Source organism: Schistocerca americana, chromosome 10 (genome assembly GCF_021461395.2).
Source record: "Schistocerca americana isolate TAMUIC-IGC-003095 chromosome 10, iqSchAmer2.1, whole genome shotgun sequence".
Lineage (NCBI taxonomy): Eukaryota > Metazoa > Arthropoda > Insecta > Orthoptera > Acrididae > Schistocerca > Schistocerca americana.
This window is the reverse complement of record NC_060128.1, coordinates 170,502,700-170,525,622: the sequence shown is the minus strand read 5'-3', so window position 1 is coordinate 170,525,622 and position 22,923 is coordinate 170,502,700. Positions and strand designations below refer to the sequence as shown.

The 22,923-nt window shown below is 36.1% G+C and overlaps 1 protein-coding gene across 4 annotated transcripts in view; it reads left to right on the top strand.

The window, feature by feature from the left end:
- LOC124552730 (calcium-binding mitochondrial carrier protein Aralar1) overlaps nt 1-22,281 on the top strand; it is a 719,518-nt gene extending 697,237 nt beyond the window's left edge. For all 4 annotated transcript variants that reach the window (XM_047127069.1, XM_047127068.1, XM_047127071.1 and 1 more), the window contains 2 exons: nt 1,893-1,983; nt 20,140-22,281. In XM_047127069.1, coding sequence (XP_046983025.1) covers nt 1,893-1,983; nt 20,140-20,329 — 281 coding nt within the window. In that variant the 3' untranslated portion in view covers nt 20,330-22,281. The remainder of the gene's footprint in view (nt 1-1,892; nt 1,984-20,139) is intronic.
- The last annotated feature ends 642 nt before the right edge of the window (nt 22,282-22,923 follow it).

The following is a 22,923-nucleotide window of genomic DNA, read 5'->3' as shown; positions in this document are numbered from 1 at the left end:
GCAAGTTCATGGAATTTTCCGTGGCAAATTGATCTCTAGGAGGGGTGACATAAATTGCCCCTCAAGCAGTGCATATTTGAGTCCTGTGGATTTTTTTCTCATGGGGATATGTCAAATCTAAAGTGTGTGTCAATAATCCATCCCAGTGTCTACATGCCGAGCTGCTACACAAAATTTTGTTCATTATTTAAATGAGTGCCGTAGGCATGCAGGATTGCATTTAAGTGACATTATTTTTAAGAAGTTAATTCTTAAAGTGTATAGTTCAATAATGAGATTTTGTCGCTGGAATATGCAAGTGTTCACCTTAAATCAATAACCTCGATCTTAGGTTGTGGCGTGTATCTTCCAATATGTGTACAACTGTTACTGTAACATGCCAAGATGCTATTACGTTTTTGCCATGTTCTGTGTTCTGATGTATGCATTACAATTAAATAATTGTGTAAAATGGCACGATAATTGCAAAATTTCAATACAATGTCTACTACCATAGTCCCATCAAGTAAGCAAGTCTCGTACTGTTATTTACATTGTACCCCACTTATGTCGTTCTTTTAGCATGTGACAAGTGTTTAATGTTAACTCCCTTACTGGAAATAATTTTTCCAAATGTGAAAATTGATGAAATATTATTAAGTAGTGTATTTTCCATTTTATGTGCCTGATATTGTACTCTTTTTCCATTTTAAAATGATTCATATTGCATTCTCTCATATAATGTTTCATATACGTTTATAAAAAAATGTAGAAAACCTTTATTATAATTCATGAGACCACAGCCATCTGGTGATACTACTCTATATTACTCTATTAGCGTGACTGGTATCAGACGGTATGCTCAGGTACATGTGGCACTTCTGATGTGCCCCACTTGAATGACACTGTCTTGTCATGAGGGCACACTTATATTTTTTAATATTATACTCTCTTTTCATGATGTTGTAAAGTATCTTGTGCACATACTCAAATTTATATATTTACTGTAATAACTTACGTAAAAGTAATTTTGTTTTACTTCAGAATCACAGTCTGTTACGGTGATATGAAAACAAATGTGTGGTTTGTTGCACAGCATGATTTCATAACCTGTACACTGTGGGTATGTCAAAAAGAGCTTACATAAAATTGTTAGTTTACAGTTACAACTACAACAGTGTAAATATTTTTGTAATATTAAGGTGGCAGTGTAGTCCTGTTAAAGTAGTAATCCAGTGCACCTACCCACAGTCACAGCAATGAAAACTTCATATTGTAATCTTTCTTTACATATCATTGTTTATAATTGATCATTCTACATAACAAAAGTAGCTGTAGGTTATCTACTTGTTGGTCATAAAAAAGTGTATTGCGGAACAGTCCATCTAATTTTAATTGTCATTTCCATGGTTACATTCATTTTAACCTCCCGCAGATCTGCTGTTCCTTGAATTTTATTCCTTCATACTGCAGTTGAACTTTAAAATCTGTTGTGTGATTAAGACAATACACCATTTAAAGCAGTGGATGTGATCAGTAATTTAACTCTGGATGGCGTAGAGGTCTTTTACAGGCTACTCTCAAAGTTCATATTGGACAGCAATTCAAATGAAATTGGCCTTGGCCTATTGAAAGGAAACAACCAGCGTTTCTGTAAGCATTTAGGGAAACCATTGAAATCACAGATTTCAACACATTTCCTCTGCAGTAAAAGTCCAGTGCCTTAACCCCTGCACCACCTCAATGGATAATAGAGTTGAGGCTAATCCCACCACCCTGTAGTGAATGCCTTTTCAGCGCTACTCTTTACTTACAATAAAAATTTGCTTTTGTTCAGCACTTCAAACTTTTTGCTGTATTCTCTTTTTCCTGGGCAATGTCTCTCTTATCAATTGGCTTGTATTCCATTTCAGCCCGAGTTTTCAGATCATCGCCTCAGTTTGGTGTGACTCTCCTTACTTACGAAGTCCTTCAGAGATTATTCTTCATCGACTTTGGAGGAACGTGAGTATCTGACTGTTTTTCAAACTTGTGTGAGATAATTATCTGTTGTGTAAACATAAGTTTAAGAAAGTGCTTGAGTGAGTCCTGTTTTAATTCAGACTCTGCTTTTTGAACTTCTTGTCTTTTCATTTCAACTGTACAGTTATTAAAAGTAATTTATTTCACTTTATCAGATTTGAAAGTAAAATTTTAGATCCTTCGTAGTTCTTGATTCCCTGGGTATTTGTGTGGAGGAACAATACACTACAGAGGTCAAAACTTTCCTGTGGTGGATAAACACAAATGTCCAAAGCTGGCTGATTTCAATCCTTTCTTGTTTTATCTCAACAGAGGTTCATTGTTGAAGTTGTAATGCCATTACCAATTTTGTGGTCATTAATGAACCACTCAGAACAGTTATTTTTTGCTGTATCTGTTGTTTAAATATTATCTGTCTCTGTTGACATTGTAAGTTGTAAAGAACAGAGAACAACCCCTTCCTTATAGTTTTAATGCAAGAAATAAATTTCAAAAGTTTTTAAATCTTTTATTTTCACTGCTTGGTTACAAACTTGCCAGTTCCTTACCTGGGTAAGTACGCCTTTTGTGTGATTTTTGTTACTCTTTGATAGCATAATGTATTTTGGAATTGTACATGGCCAGCAACTGATTATTTGAGTAATAACACTGAATTGTTCTTTAATTTGCAATACAGTTACTTTCACTAGCAGATAAACTGCATATATGTGCCACTGGCTTGCAGCAATGAGAGCCATAATCACAATTTTGCAGATATATTATTTTGTCTATTACATTTTATGATACTTTTAATGCTATTGTTGCTGTTATTTTTTAAATACTATTGTGCAACATTTCTGGTAAGTTTCTGTTTGTGCTTGTTTCTCTTGAGCAGTTTTTCGCAAGTGAACATTGTATGGGATATCAGACTTCTAAGGGCTTATGTTTATTGTATAATGCAGACTTTACAACATTGCATTTTTCATCCAAAGTGCACAGCTGGCACATTAGCATAGTCCGAATATCTCAGCATGTAATACCTGTAAGTTTCTTTATGTGTCCCTGAATCCGAATGTATAAACATTAAGCAGCCACTGTGTAGATAATCATTGTCAGATTTAGCTACTGTAAGAAACAGTGCAGAGGTAAGGACATATTTCTAAAATAACGAGTTTAATGTTTCTTAGCTTGTAAAATAGTGCATTATGAGGGTTGTTAAGCACCTATTACCTTAGCAGCTGAAGTTGCTCCTATCTCTTTAGAAACCTGTAGCAGCAAGACTGTGTACTATCTACCCAGTGGACCTGATGGTCTGTTGGTATTTGAAGTATACTTTTGCGTGAATTTCAGAGATGAATGGTTGATGTCTAGAAAATAGAATAGACCAAAGTATAAGTTATGTAGTAAAAGTCATGGTTGTCATTGAAACTAATAAGTTGCCTGCCAGGACCAACAGAAAAGGGAGTAAGATATGACAGGTGTCAAGAGAAACTGTCGTTCACCATCATAATCACCTTTGTTCTTTCCAAATATTGTGTCTACGAGGCTCTCTTCCATTTGTAAATGCTGTTATTGGTCCTCATCTTTTATTTTGTCCTTTATTATTTCCTAAAGAAACAGTCAGATATATTTCATTTGGAATTTTTGGAAATTGGGTTAAAATTTCTGACAGGCAGTGCTATATAATTTGGAAGCTATTTTTATACTGTCACAAATTTACAAACTTTGTTTCAGTTTTGCTTCCTAAATGTGTGGAGGTTTATTTTATTTATTTATGAAATCTGGCTTGAAAAAGAAGTAGTTAACTTTAGACTTCTACTTTAGTTTCCCTTATATCATCATTTGGCAGAATGAAGTGGTTGTGTGTTGCTTACCCTCTACTACTTTTATTACTGCATCACTATACAAATGAAGGCTGATGGCATGACAACTCCTTCTGTAGATATGAGAACTGGTCTTATTTCTCACAGTACATGTGTTGTACTTGGAATATAAACTTGTTGAAATTTTCATCCTGCAGTCCAGATTCAGGATTTCTGTGCTTTCCATAATTTAATTCCCTTCTTTAACATACCTCAGAATGAGATGATTAAACCCAGATATACAACATAGTGAAACTTGGACTTTGCAGTTGACTGTTCTCTGTCACTGTAGACGCTAACATTTTTAACATGTGAGGGAGGTTGGTATCAGCATCGTTATTGCTAATGATTAATAATTACGGTCTACAGTTGTCCTTTAGGCTGTGGTTAAGCAATTTTCCACCACATCCTTTCTCTTAAATGAGCTTTTCCTGCAAGGTATGCAAGTATGTGGAGTTTGAAAAGTGAGAGTAAGATAATGGAAAATTGAAGTTGATTGTCACTGATCAGTGGTAGACCTGGCTCTGTCATCTGTGAAATACAAAGATTTACATTTGCATCCTGACTTTGTACACATTTCAAATGTTTATGATTGTTCATCAGGTATTCTTCAAATTATGGCTTTGCCATCAAACTTACCTCATTCCATGTAGTGGCATTCAAGTAAGAAGAATCCAAAGCAGTCTCTCACTATTAAAATCAGCATGAGTCAAAGCAATGTTTAGCTGTGACCATCTGATGAACTTTTTAAATGTGATGAATGAATGCTGTAGTTTGTAGATTTCTTTATGCATTTTCTTTTGCTTTCTTTATGCCTTTTCTTTTGTTTTTCCCTTGGTCTTCTCCTGTGTTACCAATTGGGGTTGGATAGAATTTGGATCAGAGGAGGACAACAGTAGCTAAAGCGAAGGAAATAAAATCAGTAGGATGATGCAAGTAGAACATTATTGAAAGGGGATTTTTTTCACACATTGAGATAATGAGCCACTTTTTGAAACACAGCTTTGTGACTTGTATAGTAGAGAGTATTTTCCATAAAAGTCGGGTGACTGTGTTTTAGTATTATTCTGTGGCACAGTTTTCACTTCTCATGCTCTGCAAGAATAAAAGAATTCCAACCAGTGATATAGCATGTCAAAAATCTGATACTGAAAATAGGCTTATTTTTAATATGCTTGTGAATCTGAATGTAGTTTTTAGTTTCTGAAAGCCGACATGGATGTGCTTGCATGCAGCCCAGGCAAAAAAACATTCAAAAGGTGATGTCAATAGATATTTATAATCTTTCACATATGTTAATTGCAGTATCAGCCTCAACACGTTATCTCTCATGAATAAATATTATATATCATTATATATCATTTATAACAGTTTTTCTCTTAAAATGTAAAAATGTTGCCTTTTCCTGGAGTTAACACACAATTATTTTAAACTCTTGTGAAATCTACTGAACAGTCTCTAATGGATATCTTTCTTAAAATCCTGCTTTGAAACTTACCTAATTTGAAGGTTTGACTTTCCAAGAAATGATATTCTTGCATTTGCATGAGCATACGGATATTAATTTGGTATTATGAGAAGTAAGTACAGCAGAGTTCACAATATGTCTTATTGGGATATCATAACAAAAGATCTGTGTGTTTCTTACTAACTCTCATTGTCATAGTATCATAGTAAATGTGTTTTTTGGCTTTTATAAGAGGTCTTATAGTATTAAAAAAAAATGAGGAAACACAACCACTTTACCTGGAGCTTATATGTGTGTGTTACGTAGGAATATATAACGGTTGATACATATTCATTACCATCTTTTGAAGTGAAGTGTCACGATTCTCCTCTCTCTCTGGGGTTCCACAAGGGTCAGTCTTGGGTCCTTTGTTGTTCTTATTATATATTAATGACTTGCCATTCTATATTCATGAAGAGGCAAAGTTAGTTCTCTTTGCTGATGATACAAGTATAGTAATCACACCTGAGAAACAAGAATTAACTGATGAAATTGTCAATACTGTCTTTCAGAAAATTACTAAGTGATTCCTTGTAAACGGACTCTCACTGAATTTTGATAAGACACAGTACATACAGTTCCGTACAGTGAATGGTATGACGGCATTAATAAATATAGACCTTAATCAGAAGCATATAGCTAAGGTAGAATATTCCAAATTTTTAGGTATGTCCATTGATGAGAGATTAAATTGGAAGAAACACATTGATGATCTGCTGAAACGTTTGAGTTCAGCTACTTATGCAATAAGGGTCATTGCAAATTTTTGTGATAAACATCTTAGTAAATTAGCTTACTACGCCTATTTTCACTCATTGCTTTCATATGGCATCATATTTTGGGGTAATTCATCACTGAGGAATAAAGTATTTATTGCACAAAAGCGTGTAATCAGAATAATAGCTGGAGTCCACCCAAGATCATCCTGCAGACATTTATTTAAGGATCTAGGGATATTCACAGTAGATTCACAGTATATATACTCTCTTATGAAATTTGTTATTAACAACCAAACCCAATTCAAAAGTAATAGCAGTGTGCATAACTACAATACTAGGAGAAAGGACGATCTTCACTATTCAAGATTAAATCTAACTTTGGCACAGAAAGGGGTGAATTATACAGGCACTAAAGTCTTTGGTCACTTACCAAATAGTATCAAAAGTCTGACAGATAACCAACAAGTATTTAAGAAGAAATTAAAAGAATTTCTAAATGACAACTCCTTCTACTCCATAGAGGAATTTTTAGATATAAATTAAGAAAAAAAAGAAAAAAAAACAAAATAAAAATATTAAAAAAAAAATAAAATAAAATAAAAATTAAAATAAAGAAAAACAAAAAACACAAAAAAATAAAGTTGTTATATTAACTTAAGTATGTTGTTAAATTAACCTAATTATGTCATGTATTGGAAAATTCGACTCGTTCCACATCATTACGAAATATCGTATTCATGATCCATGGAACTAGTATTAGTCTAATCTAATCTAATCTCTTCCTGCACTGTTCCCTACCACCATCCTCCACTGACATTTGCAGACAACGGGTCGGTGGATTTAGATGTCCTCATAGTTTGGGTTTCAGAAAGGTTGTTCCACTGAGATGCTGTTTACATGCACACTCACCAGATTTTACAAGCATTGAATAATAGAATAGCACTGGTTGGTGTTTTTAGACCTCTTAAAGGCTTTTGACTATGTGAATCACAAATAACTTGACATTTTATGGGATTAATGATCTAGCGAACCAATGAATAATGTCATCTCTAACAAAAAGGATGCAGGAAGTTGTACATAGTAACTCGAGCGGTATAGTCCAGGGACAATATTCTATCTGGGGCGAAATCACATATGGAGTTCCCCTTGGCTCAATCTTAGATTAACGACTGTCCCTCATATATGTAAATGGTCTTCCATCTAAAAGGTAGGAGACGAGATACCGACAGAAGTAAAGCTGTGAGGACGGGGCGTGAGTCGTGCTTGGGTAGCTCAGTTGGTAGAGCACTTGTCCGCAAAAGGTGAAGGTCCCGAGTTCATGTCTCGGTCTGGCAAACAGTTTTAATCTGCCATGAAGTTTCATATCAGTGCACACTCCGCTGCAGAGTGAAAATCTCATTTTGGGATCTTCCATCTAGTATACAATGAACAGAATTACTTCTATGTGCTTGATGACGCTACTGTTATAAACAGTTCAAGCATACATACAGAAACAGAAGTAATGGTAAACAAAGCTCTTAGAAGTATCATTGTTTGGTTTACTGTGAATGGTCTCACCCTCCATTTTAAAAAGAAACTGCATTTATAGTTTTGCACATCTAGACATATTACACTAATGATAAGTGAAACTGATGGTGAGGAAATAATAAATACAGTTGAAACTTCAAAACTCTTAGAAGTCCATATTGATGAGACTTTGAATCAGAAAAAACACATTTTGGAACTCCTGAAACAACATAGTTCAGCCACATTTGCACTTACAATCAATGCAAATCTTGGGCAGTGACAAATCTGTAAGTTGACATATTTTGCATATTTGTAAATAATCCACTACAGTTTAAAAGGAACAACATGGTACATAATTACAATATCCGAAGGGAAAATGACATTCATTACTCCACATTAAGGTTATCTTTAGCTCAAAAACATTTCTGCAACAAGGAATTTTGATCACTTACCCAGTGACATAAAACGTCTGACAGCAGCAAAGTAAAATTTAATAAAAGAAATGTAGAAGTTTCTCCTTATTCCATAGAAGAAATTCTATTACTGTAATATGTAAAAAGTGGTGGGCAAATTAGTAACTTACATGTAACCATATGTACAAATTAATTTGCAATATGAATCTAAAATGATTTGTTCTACATGATTATGATCAATTGTGCAGAACAATCCATGGAATGTGTAACTAACTGACTGACTAACCAACAAACTTAAATCTTGCACCACCTTCCTAAGTTGCCTCTGTAGCCAGTCGATCAAGATCTATTTCCTGATAGACCAAAATTTGCTTATGAAAGTTAGATCTAATTTAGATCCATCTCTTTGCTTCCCATGTTCTAAACGTTGTTGGAAATATAACTTACAAAAGAATATCCAACCATTTTTTGGACAAGAACCATTCAACAAATGCTTGGTTTCGCTTACGTAAAGGATTCTGTATAGAGAAAGCAATAAATATTTTCTTACACAAGTTAACAAAGTAATTACCCTGATAGCTTTCTCTCTAAGCTTGCCAAAGCCTCTGATTGTTTTGATCATGAAATTTCACAGGACAAACTAAAACATTGTGGTGCTACGGGCATCCCCATGTATGTATGCAGTATATCTCAGAAACAGAAAGTCTCGTCACAGGAGTCAAACTAAATTTGTAGAGATAGAACAACAAATGTGGTATCATGCAAGATTACCAAAGACATCGGTGTATTTTCAGAAACTGAGATGTTTGCTGGCGACACAAGTACAGTGATAGAGTTTTAACAATGATATTATGAAAAGAATAGTTCGTTACTCCCAATGTCCTGGAGATGTTGAGTCGCAGACAAGCACAACAAAAAGACTTTTGTTGTGTTTGTCTGTGACTCAACATCTCTCTGTATGGTGAGTAATAATCCAACCTTTTCATATGTCATTGTTACAATTTGTACAGAAACCAGATGGCAGTTATAAGAGTCGAGGGACATGAAAGGGAAGCAGTGGTTGGGAAGGGAGTAAGACAGGGCTGTAGCCTCTCCCCGATATTATTCAATCTGTACATTGAGCAAGCAGTAAAGGAAACAAAAGAAAAATTCGGAGTAGGTATTAAAATCCATGGAGAAGAAATAAAAACTTTGAGGTTCGCCGATGACATTGTAATTCTGTCAAAGACAGCAAAGGACTAGGAAGAGCAGTTGAATGGAATGGACAGTGTCTTGAAAGGAGGATATAAGATGAACATCAACAAAAGCAAAACGAGGATAATGGAATGTAGTCAAATTAAGTCAGGTGATGCTGAGGGAATTAGATTAGGAAATGAGACACTTAAAGTAGTAAAGGAGTTTTGCTATTTGGGGAGCAAAATAACTGATGATAGTCAAAGTAGAGAGGATATAAAATGTAGACTGGCAGTGCCAAGGAAAGCGTTTCTGAAGAAGAGAAATTTGTTAACATCGAGTATAGATTTAAGTGTCAGGAAGTCGTTTGTGAAGGTATTTGTATGGAGTGTAGCCATGTATGGGAGTGAAACATGGACGATAAATAGTTTGGACAAGAAGAGAATAGAAGCTTTCGAAATGTGGTGCTACAGAAGAATGCTGAAGATAAGGTGGGTAGATCACGTAACTAACGAGGAAGTATTGAATAGGATTGGGGAGAAGAGAAGTTTGTGGCACAACTTGACCAGAAGAAGGGATCGGTTGGTAGGACATGTTCTGAGGCATCAAGGGATCACCAATTTAGTATTGGAGGGCTGCGTGGAGGGTAAAAATCATAGAGGGAGACCAAGAGATGAATACACTATGCAGATTCAGAAGGATGTAGGTTGCAGTAGGTATTGGGAGATGAAGAAGCTTGCACAGGATAGAGTAGCATGGAGAGCTGCATCAAACCAGTCTCAGGACTGAAGACCACAACAACAACATGTTGTTGTCTTCAGTCTAAAGGCTGGTGTGATGCAGCTCTCTATTGAATTGAATTGAATTTTATTTGATCCTGTAAGATTACATTGTGTACAGTAAATGTACGTGTAATATAGGACATGTCAAAGTATTAACATTCATTATCACTTATTTTTCTACACCTTTAGCTTACATTTTTACATCATTGATAATGAATAACAATATATACAAATGTAATGGCATAAGCATTCTGCAACACTGTAAAACTCTTTTTCAATGAGAGAGTCTTCAAGTTTCTTTGGAAAGTCATTGTGAAGTACACTATCTTGCAAGTTTTTGGGCAGACTTCTTAGTAGTCTGATACCAGAGTACTGGGGTCCTTTTTCTGGCGTTGCCAGTCGGTGGGGTGTGCTCCGTACTTCATTCTTCCTTCTTGTATTGTGGGTGTGTACACTAGCATTTGTAATCCAGTCCTCACTACTTTTTGTGATGTACATTATTGTTTTGCATATACAACGATGAAAAAGTTAAGATACCTAAATTCTTGAAACAGTTTCTGCACGTTTCAGAGGTATTTCTTCTTAAAATGGTCCTAATTGTTTTTTTGAACACTCGTTTTGTCTCTTGTTTGTTAGAGTTTCCCCACAGTCACTCCATTATGTTACTCTTATGCTATGCATGCCTCTTCACCTACTATTGCAGCCTACCTACTCCTGAATCTGTTTACTGTATTCATTTCTTGGTCTCTCTCTACAATTTGTACCCCCCAAACACTTCCCTGTAATACTAAACTGATGGTCCATTGATATTTTAGAATGTACTCTATCAACTGATCTAGTCTTCCAGTCAGGTTGTATCACAATTTTCTTTTCCCCCATTTCTGTTCAGCACCTCCTCATTAGTTATGTGATCTACCATCTGATCTTAAGCATTCTTCTGTGGCACTGCATTTCAAAAGCTTCTGTTCTGTTGCTTTCAATGTTTCACTTCCATACATGGCTACACTCCATACAAATACTTTCAGAAAAAGACTTCTTGACACCTAAATCTGTATGCGATGTTAACAGTCTTCTCTTCTTCAAAAAGGCATTTCTTGTCATTGGCAATGTACATTTTATATGCTCACTACTTCAGCCATCATCACTTATTTTGCTCGCATTCGGGAGGACGACGGTTCAATCCCATCTCCAACCATCCTGATTTAGGTTTTCCGTGATTTCCCTAAATCATTTCAGGCAAATGCCGGGATGGTTCCTTTGAAAGGGCACGGCCAATTTCCTTCCCACTCCTTCCCTAACCCGAGCTTGCGCTCCGTCTCTAATGACCTCGTTGTCGACGGGACGTTAAACACTAACCACCACCACCACTTATTTTGCTGCACAAATAGCAAAACTCTACTACTACTTTAAGTGTCTCATTTCCTAATCCAATTCCCTCAGCATCACCTGATGATGTAATTAGACTGCATTCCATTACCATTACTTTGCTTTTGTTGATGTTTATCTTATATCCTTTCAAGATGTTGTCCATTCTGTTCAACTGCTTTTCCAAGTCCTTTGCTATCTCTGACAGAATTATAATGTCACTGGCAAACCTCAAAGTTTGTATCTTTTCTCCCAGAGCATTAATTCCTACTCCATATTTTTCTTTGGTATCCTTTACTGCTTTCTCAGTGTATAGATTGAATAACATTAGGTGATAGGCTACAACCCTGTGTCACTCCCTTCTCAACCACAGCTTCCCTTTCATGCCCATTGACTCTTATAACTACTGTATGGTTGCTGTACAAGATGTCAATACCCTTTTGCTCTCTGTATTTTGTCCCTGCTAAATTCAGAATTTCAAAGAGGGTACTCCAGTCAACATTGTCAAAACTTTCTCTAAGTCTACAAATGCTATAAATGTAGGTTTGCATTTCCTTGCTTGACCTCTCTTGTAAGAGAAGTCATAGGGTCAGTATTGTCTAGTGTTTTCCTATATGTCTGCGGAATCCAAACAGATCTTCCCGGAGGTTGATTCAGCCAGTTTTTCCATTCTTCCTCTGTAAGGAATTTGTGTTAGTGTTTTGCAACAGTGAACAGTGACGTATTGAACTAATATTTTGGTAGTATTCACACATGTCAGCACCTGCTTTCTTTGCAGTTTGAATTATTACATTCTTCGTAAAGTCGGAGGGTATTTCGCCTGTCTCATACATCTTGCACACTAGATGGAAGAGTTTTGTCATGGCTGGTTCTCCCGAGGCTATCTGTGGTTCTGACAGAACATTTTCTACTCCCAGGACCTTGTATTGACTTAGGTCTTCCAGTGCTCTGTGAAATTCTTCTTGCTGTATCGTATCTCCCACCCTATCTTCATCTGTGTTCTCTTCCATTTCTATGATATTGCCATCAAGTACATCTTACTTGTACCTACCGTCTATATATTCCTTCCACCTTTCAGCTTTCCCTCCTCTGCTTAGGACTGTATTTCCCTCAGAGCTCTTGATATTCATACACCTGCTTCTCTTTTCTACAAAGGCTTATTTAGATTTCCTGTAGATGATGTTTATCTTTTCTGTCGTGGTACGTTCTCGTAAAGTCTTACATTTTCTTGTAGCCATCCCTGTTTGACCATTTTTAGGCATTTGTATTCACTTTCACCTGCTTCATTTACTGCATTATTATATTTTCTCTTTTCGTGAATTAAATCCAATATCCCCTGTGTTATTCGAGGATTTCTACTAAGTCTCGTCTTTTTTTCCTTTTTGGGCCCCTGCTGCCTTCACTATGTCATCTCTCAATACTATACATTCGTCATCTACTGTATTCCTTTCCCATGCTCTGGTCAAGCATTACCTAATGCTACCTCTAAAACTTTCAACAACCTCTGGTTCTCTCAACTTATTTAGATTGTATTTCCATAATTTTCAATCTTTTTGCAATTTCTTCAGTTTCAGTCTACAGTTCATGACCGATAAATTGTGGTCAGTGTCCACATGTGCCCCTGGAAATGTCTTAAAATTTAAAATCCGGTTCCAAAACCTCTCTTACCATTATATAATGAGTCTGAAACCTTCCTATGTCTCCAGGTCTATTCCACATATACATCAGTCTTTGATGAGTCTTAAAACAAGCGCTAGTGATGATCAAATTATGCTATGTGCAGAATTCTACTAGGTGGCTTCCTCTTTCCCCAGTCCATATTCACCTAGTCACCTATGGTTTTTCCTTCCCTTCCTTTCCCTACTATTGAATTCCAGTCCCCCATCACTGTTAATTTTCATCTCTCTCAACTATGTGAATAATTTCTTTTCTCTCATCATACATTTCTTCTATCTCTTCATCAACTACAGTACTAGTTGACATGTAAACTTGTACTACTGTGGTGGGTGTGGGCTTCATGTTCCCTACGCTGTTCGTATTAGCGTATCCACATTCCTATTTTATCTTTCATTACTAAACTTACTAATGTATTACCCCTATTTGATTTTGTATATGTAACCCTGAACTCACCAGGGTATAAGCCCTGTTACTGCTGCCATTGAACTTCACTGATTCCCACTATGTCTAACTTTAACCTATCCATTTCCCAGAAACCTGCCCAGTTAAAGGATTTGACATTCCATGCTCTGATCGTTAGAACACTAGTTTTGTTTCTCCTGATGACACATCCTCCTGAGTAGTCCCCACCCAGAGATCCGAATGGGGGACTATTTTTTTCATAATATTGTTTTTATTCCAAACTGCACTTTCCATTATTTGAACACTCTTTCATTAACGCGACACAAAACTGAGTCTTCCAGTCACCAAGTTAAGTGGTTTTGCTGTTTCCTCTTAATTTACGCTTCTCACATCAAATTAAAACAAAATGGATTTCTGTGGTTGGGAGCTGTCAAGTGAATTAAAATTCATTCACATAATTACGGAAGGCTAACACGTTTTTAGTTTCAGTTTTCTGGTTTTAATTTATTTCCACATTTTTAGCAGTCAGTCGCCTTGCATAATAATGAAGTTATTTTTGTTAGTTTGCTTAAATAAATGCAGCTTTTATTAATCTTCTCCCCATAGGCAGTCAGTTTATCAGAAGTGAAGTGTTTCATTCTGAACTATTGGCTAGTTTCAGTTGTTCACTGAATTTCAAGTGCACGTTTTAATCTAATGGCATGTATGGAATTATGCCATAATAAAGAACAAAACATGAGATAATACTGTAGTGGTCCACCAAGAAAATTTGCATCCCGAAAACCGCACTGAAAACCTTAATATCAGGTTGGGGCCTACTTTATTGTGAATATGGACATATGATTTTGCACTTTAAGCCAAATTATACATTTTAGTATGGTTTTCAAAATTCTGATGCTCTTGGAGTATCGTATTTCTTTTATGATGTCATGTAAGATCTCTTAATACTATATACATACATACAGGCTTCCTGCATCATTGTAGCTGCCCACAAGCAGTAATGTCTGTTCTCTGTCGCTCTCTGGCAACTGCTGAAATGAAGCTATTTCTAACAGATCATGGGAAAATATTGCAAATGGTGCTTTGAAAACCGTTAGTTTCAAAGTAAATTTCCTTTTACGCAAGATGAATTATGTTAAGTGTGCGAATGTGCAATGAATTTTTTTAAATCACAGAGCGTTTGACTCTCATTTAAAACTTAACACACTGTGGATTAGCCACTTAGAAGAATTTCAAGCCCAGAACACCAGACATTGTCATTATTTAAAATTTTAGTGGCACATTTGATGATGTATTTTAAAGTATAACACGTGCAAAAAAGAGCAATATTATATGTGAAAGCTCAACTTTTCTTGTAGCTACACCATGTACTTTTATTCAAACTGTTAACTTTTCCTATCTGTGTGTTCACACTACTTAACAGTGATGTTGCTGTTGGCTGACTACGTCACATGTCCCATTCTCTGAATATCTGCAGTCATTGGCTGGCAAGATCATGTGACATGAGCTATGATTGGCTTCAAAAAGTGCATGTTAATCTCGATTTCAATGCTTCAGAAACTGACATGCTGTTTCAAATCTATACTTTCGTAATACAAATACAAAAATATGCTGTGTATTGTTATATGAAAATATGGAGCATAAACATTGCTGCACATCACAGATCTTTCCAAAATATTTGTTTTTGCTGAGTTTTTTCAGTCTCTGAAGTTCCATGCTGGTGAATAAAACCTTTATTTTTACAGCTCCAAGGGAAAGTATATTGTCATTTATCATGGGAGAGTGTATTTTTCACATTGGAAGAAGTGTATTTTTCACGTGGGGGAAAAAGTGCGTTTTTAACCTGGAAATCCAAGAATTTTTTTTTCTTGTACGCATATGGTACATCATGTTAAAATATGCAGTTAGAAACCATCTTACTAGCTACTTTTCCTATAGTTTTCAGAATATTTGAACTTAAGGGTTTAATTCCACTGAGCTCAAATGCTCATATTATACAGGTTTTAATTTTACAAGAATATAGGCAGCTGACAGTAATCTGTGAAATAAGTGTCATTAACACTTAGGATGAAGTGGTGGACAAGCAAAGCAGCAGAGTAATGTAAGGAAAAAAGCAGCAACTCTTTTGAAAATAGCTGCATTTCTATGAATATGTATACCACCATAATCCGTAAAACATTTAAAAAAAGCGGTCTGCAAGTGATTCCCATAATTAATAATTTGAATATATTAGATAGAGTTACAACTTGTCATTCGTATACATCACAGAAGTAGCCTGCAATATTGCGTCTGCCTGTGAATCTCAAACCTTGCTCATTTCATATCCCTGAACACACTCATTCATGGTGGGATTTATCTACTGTAATGTGTGGATGGGTGACCATACATATGCGTGTAAAATCACAAGTAGACAGAATGACTGGCCAACACTTCGGAAGGCAAAATTCTAAGTACTGCATACAGTAGCACCTTGCCTCTTGAAGTAAATTGACGGTCAGTCACTTTGTCAGTTTGTAATTTTAAAGTTTTCTCATGTGACTTTTCCTTTTATATACATTTATGTATGTATGTTACTTTTTCCAGTGTGACACATGCATTAGACGAATGGTTGCTTTTCCTCATTTCCAGTGTTTCCGTCATAGAATTAGTGAGGTTTTATTTTTTTTCTGAAATTATACATTATTATAGTTTTTGATACCTTCATACAGCAATTTAATTGTTTAATAAAGATTTTCCTAAACTTGTTTTGCTGTTGTTGCAGCAGTTGGATTTTTTCAGTGTTCTGACCATATACTGTATAGCTAGTTGTAATTGTGGAAGCTAAATCAAAGACCTACAGAATGTAGACAATTGTTCCCTAAAATAATCTTTATGTATTGCGTTTTGGAACACTTTATTACATATTTATTTTGGCATTTCTAATAATGTTTCAAAAACTGCAGTGCATGTTGGAGAATATTAGAATGGAGGGAATGGATAATTACATGAGAAAGAAAGTGCATTAACTTTTTGCAAGTTCACTGCTGATTTATTTATTAGCTGATTTCGGATCACAAGACAGACATAGTGTAGGCTTAGTGAGTTTGCTTCAGCTTGTTCTTAAATGTAAATACTAAAATTGTCTCACATACTTATGTACATATTTTGCACCGGAGCATTTGTGATTCACATGTTATATACAGTCAGTGTTTATAGGTTTAAATAAAATGACAATGGGATACTTATCTTGAACTACTGCTGCTTCCACTGAAAAAGTATTGAGTATTTTCTGGAATAAATTGAGATAATCTCAAATTAAAGTAAGAAACAGTGGTCCAGTGTACATGCTGTGAAATTTTGCTAAATTGATCACGCCTTTAATTCTTCTCTATTTCAGTGATGTATTTTAGCCTTATGGCCTCATGTGGTATTAGGTTGTTTTTTTTTCTGTACATGTTAAAACTTTCTAACAAAAATAACAAAATAGCTATAATTTATCCATGTCAGACTGTTCAGAGGTCCTCCAAAGCTTTTGAAATTTATTTAAAAAATAAAAGGACTTGAAAAAAGCCAATTTTTAGGGTGCTCTGTATATTTTATTTGTAAGCATAATTTCCTAACATAAATCGTGCTCTGTATAGTTTTATATACAAGGTGCAGAAAAACAATTTCACCAGAAGTGTAGGGCAAGAAGACAGCATCAAACGAAAGAATTTGAGTGTAGGAACTAGGGGTTGCACATTTACGTTTCTACATGTGTCATCAACAGCTCTGGCTGTGAGATGGTCTCAAGTCTGAAATTTGTTTGTATTTTCCAGATGTAAATAAAATTGCACTGTACTCACTGTTGTTACAAGTGATTGAAGTGCAATGCAAAACATTGATTTTAAGTATCCTTTCATTGTTTTTAGTAGGAAGAGCTATCTGACTAGAGTAGGTACCAATGAGTGAGTGAGTGTTGTGAAGCAGCAACGTGGAATATGGTTTCACATGGCATGAATTAATTGACATGCTCTTGTGGTCTATGGCACTACACATGGCATTGCAAGGGCAGGTTGTAGGATTTACCAGGAACTTTATACACACTGTAATCTGTCTCAGAAAAATACTTCTCTGACAGCTGAGAGAGAGAGAGAGAGAGAGGGGGGGGGGGGGGGGGGGGGAGGCCTCTTTGCAGGCTAATAAGCACGATACAGGCAGGAGACACACTGTTCGTACAGTTCAGCTTGACGAAGATGTTTTACATCACATAGATAGAGCAAGATCTAATGACAAGTACCGGATGAAGTGCTTGTGAACATTTTTGGTAAACATTTTTGGAAACAGTGATCAATAGAGTATTATATTTTAACTAAAGTTAAGTCTCGATCACAACCTATGTTATTGAGACATAAGTGTTGTGATCAAGACTGAACTTTAGTTAAAATATAAGCTTGTGAACATGGCATGGACCATCATCACACCTGGAATGTCCAGTGGCAAAAGATACGAGCTGTGGGTTGAGGCGACTTCCCTGAGTGACTAGTTCCAAAAATGATTAGGACTGCTTTACCTGTGAAGGCATTCCCAATTCACACACTACAAAACCCTCATGCAATGTATGTCCATCATCATCAAGAGTGATTTGCTGTAATTGTGAGTGGGAACTGTGAATGGCTCACTCATTGGCCCCAACATGTTACCTCAAAGGTTGAATACTCACACATACCTTGTATTTTTGCAACAAGTATTGCCTGCACTACTGGAGGAAACAAAAGAAAAATTCGGAGTAGGTATTAAAATTCATGGAGAAGAAGTAAAAACTTTGAGGTTCGCCGATGACATTGTAATTCTGTCAGAGACAGCAAAGGACTTGGAAGAGCAGTTGAATGGAATGGACAGTGTATTGAAAGGAGGGTATAAGATGAACATCAACAAAAGCAAAACGAAGATAATGGAATGTAGTCAAATTAAATCGGGTGATGCTGAGGGGATTAGATTAGGAAATGAGACACTTAAAGTAGTAAAGGAGTTTTGCTATTTAGGGAGTAAAATAACTGATGATGGTCGAAGTAGAGAGGATATAAAATGTAGACTGGTAATGGCAAGGAAATCGTTTCTGAAGAAGAGAAATTTGTTAACATCGAGTATAGATTTAAGTGTCAGGAAGTCGTTTCTGAAAGTATTTGTATGGAGTGTAGCCATGTATGGAAGTGAAACATGGACGATAACCAGTTTGGACAAGAAGAGAATAGAAGCTTTCGAAATGTGGTGCTACAGAAGAATGCTGAAGATAAGGTGGGTAGATCACGTAACTAATGAGGAGGTATTGAATAGGATTGGGGAGAAGAGAAGTTTGTGGCACAACTTGACTAGAAGAAGGGATCGGTTGGTAGGACATGTTTTGAGGCATCAAGGGATCACAAATTTAGCATTGGAGGGCAGCGTGGAGGGTAAAAATCGTAGAGGGAGACCAAGAGATGAATAAACTATGCAGATTCAGAAGGATGTAGGTTGCAGTAGGTACTGGGAGATGAAGAAGCTTGCACAGGATAGAGTAGCATGGAGAGCTGCATCAAACCAGTCTCAGGACTGAAGACCACAACAACAACAACTGGAGGATGTACCATTTGGAGCTAGGCAGAACCTTTGGTCCCAACATGATTGCACAATTCGACATTTTGCACATGCTGTCTGATATCACCTAATCAGGACCTTTGCTGCAGATGGATCAGACAAGATGGACCATCATAGTGGCCTCCACGTTTGCAGACTGAACACACTGAATGTTATGCTCTGGGGTACCCGGAAAGAGAGCGTGTATGCAATGCCATTTGAGGATGAACAGGACTAGGCGCCTCATCTTATGGCAGCAGCAGAAATAATTCATACTACTACTAATGTATTTCAGAGAACTTGCAAATTTGTGCATCATTGTTATGTTCTATGCCAGTGTGAAAATGGTGGTCATTTTGAACATTTTATACGACATACTCATGTTAATTAAGTGATGACAGGTCTGTTTACAAGAGAATACTCGTTTTTCATTTACTTTGACTTTTTTGTAGTGTGTCAGCTGAGTATGATACATATGCATGTGATGCATTAAGTTTTTCTTGTTGTGAGGATTAGTTAGTCCAAATATTTTGTTTACATATATATTTTCTGTGTATTACTTTTCATTTTGAGTAAAGATATCCATATGTGAGATTTCAGTTACATTCAGGCAAAAATATGCAACTGCGACCTCTAGTACCAAGTCAGATTCCTTTTTTTGATGTGTTTCTGCCCTACACTTTTGGTCAGATTGTTTTTTTGCACCCTATGTAACTGGTGTATGTAGGTTATTAAGCAGGTATTTCCAGTGGTCATTAAATCTTGTCCCCTTGTAATGCAGGTTCATTTCTCAACATACATAGAAGTTTTGAATTTGAGACAGTAATTTAGTAATTAAATGTCATGGTTTTATACAAAAATAAAGTAAAATATTGCACTAAATTTATTTAAATGTGGGGTCATTTGAGACAGAAAATAATATCTCATTGTAATATGTGTGAATAACAGTACATCTGCAGGCATTGGTGCCTAATGATAGATATTGCCTTATGAATGACATTTTAAATTTTTTAATATATTTCACTGTCAGTATCATTATGAATACTGAAAGGTTGAATGTCATATAAATATTGATTGTTTACCTGCTGATAATTTCATTTGTAATCAATCTTTTTACTTGTTCATTGCCATTATGTCTAAATTGTGTATTCCTGTTTCTCTGGTAATTTCAAAATCCAGACGTCCAGCGGGGTCGGAGCTGAACGTACCCGCAACCGGCGTGGCTGACGAAATGAAGTCGACAAACCCGGACCACATCGGAGGTTACCAGGTCGCACTGCCTATTTTTGCCGGTATCGAGTCCAAGTTTGGACTGTGCCTACCGAGGTTCAAACCGGGCGTCGTGCACGCCACGAGCGAAAAGTCATAGAGAGGGCACCGTAGACTGGGGGCAGCTTCGGAGTTGCGCCTGCACAGCCCACAGCCCTCCTAGCAACTTCTGCTCTCACAAGAAGCCACCCCTCCGCGACACGGGATGTGAGTTCCGTCACGAGCAGACGAAGCACGACCACAGGCCTCTAGCGAAGAAACAGGTTGCCAGCAGTGCTCAGAGTGGCTGCGGCTAAACACTTCTCCACAGCACTGTGCCAGGACCTGTATGCCAGTGACAGTATAAAGAGTTGCCCGCAAGCACTGTCGAGGCATGTGTCCCATTTTGTGACTGTACAGATTGTATTTAATTTGTGTTTGTAAGGACAGTACATAGAATCATGCAAAGCTTGTTTTGTACAAAGTATTTATTTAAAAGAAAAGAAATATTGATGATATGCATTTTGTTCTCCCAATATTGTACTCCTTTAATTTCTTGTTCTGATACCCACCATAGTGTTCATTTTGTTTATGTAAACAGTTTACAGGTTGCCACTAATGTAAAATTAGTTTCTGGGGCACACAATGATATTCCTTGAGATGTGTGTTTAATTATGATACACCGAATACGATTAATATTACACCCTGAAACACAAAATCAATTATTACTGCTACAGCTGCTTAAAAAAAGTATTGAAAATAATTTATTTGATTATAGACGAAAGCTGTGAGTACAAATAAGTTTCTGGTACTTGACATTTCCTACAACAATATATGTGGCCATTCGTATGTATGCCTATGGAAAGAAAATGATAGGGATTGTACTGCAGTTAATGTAACCTATATATGAAATGTCAAAGGTTCATTGCACTTCACAAATTACAGTACTAGAAGACTGTTTCTTCCATCTGACATTCATTAACACACAAGCTAGTAATATTAAAACCTTGATGTAACATTGGTTTTAAATCAATGGTGTTCCTTTATATGGTGAAATTTTGTCTCAGTTGCAGAGTAGCAAATGCTTGTGTGTCATTGCTTGTAAGTTTTGATGTTAGAAGGGAAAAGAGCAGTTTTGAGAGTGATAAAATATGGAAATTGGGGACCATTTTCTTTTTCCTTGGAATGGCGCATTACGTTTTTAAGAAGAAGTAATTAGTTTTTCTGATGTAATTTAATGAAACGTGAATAATTTTACATAATATAATACTACTCTTCCTTACATGTATTTTAATGTTAATGTTTTACACATTACAAAACACAAATTTTGTATTAAAAGAAACATTTTACATGGATTTTTGTCTAGTCCCATTTTCTGTGCCGTGAACTATGCATTTGCTTTTATTTATTATTTAGCCTAATCGAAAGTATTTCAGTCTTTCTTAAGTAATTCAGTTTTTACTGTTTCCAATTGTTTAATTGTGGTAACCTTGTCCCATCATCAGCTGTTTCACATGCAGTATCAGACAGGACCAGAAAAGTACCTGTGTAGTGACAACGGCTAGGGTTTGAAAGGAGCAACACAATGCTCAGCCTAACAGTTGTCAACAGTTTATTCAAGAATATTGAGGGACAATTTAATCATCAGATCAGTAAAAACATTGTGTGTAAAGTACTTTATCATTATCCAGTGCTCTACATAATGGAGAGAAGATAAACCAACTTGCTGGACTACAAATTGAACATCACTGTCGTTTTGGTTGTGAGCATCATCAAGTTGGGTTATCTGTGTTATATGTGAGTGATATTTCTCTGCCACAAGGATGACTTATGCACTGACAAGATCTTTGGCCTGTTCTTTTCACATTGCTTCTTTCAAACAGTAACAGCTCATGACCCAGTGGGTTTTTTTGTTTTACGGGTGGCGTGTTCTTTTGAGCAGCGGTTTATAGAGTGTATATACTGATTAGTTTATGTACTTTGTTTTTATATAGAGAGAATTATAAAATTAAACAGAACTGTTACACATTTTTTGTGAAAACTTTAAATAAAATGCATTAAATAAATCTTTTATTTCGATGTCTTTAATTTCAACACACTTTTAGAATTTTACAGTTTATTTTAGCAGCAGTTGAACAATAGTGACGCTAATCCTGTTTTCCTTGCATTGTTGAAAGTACATATGGTTACAAGCATTATATCTATAATTGATTGTCATGATTTTGTAGCGCCAATATAGAAGCTGCAATACCATCACACAATAAAATAATCAACTGAAGTTAAACAAATAGCTGTCTGATTTCAAAGTACTTGGCCACAAAACCAAGAGCTTTTAAGCCATTGATCTGGCTGCGACATCCTGAAGGATGTAAAAGCTGGCGGTTGGACTCGCTGATTGTTAGCCTTGGAGACTCGCATTTCGATTTTACTTCCACCCCCCTTTGCAGTGATTGTAATGACATTCTGCTTTTTTCCGCAATTAGGGCAGTAGCTGAGCCATGTGATTTTGCTGATTATTCATATTTCTCACATCAGATCATACATAACAGCTGAAGCTAGGAAATTATTATAAGTAGATTGATACAGACAAAGAAATAAAAAAAGATTTCTACTAGTCAAAATCAAACAATGAAAAAGCTCGGGTGGGCAAAGAACAATATGAATTAAGATGGAGAGAGACGACATTCTATCCACATTCCTTCAGAACTGCAGCAC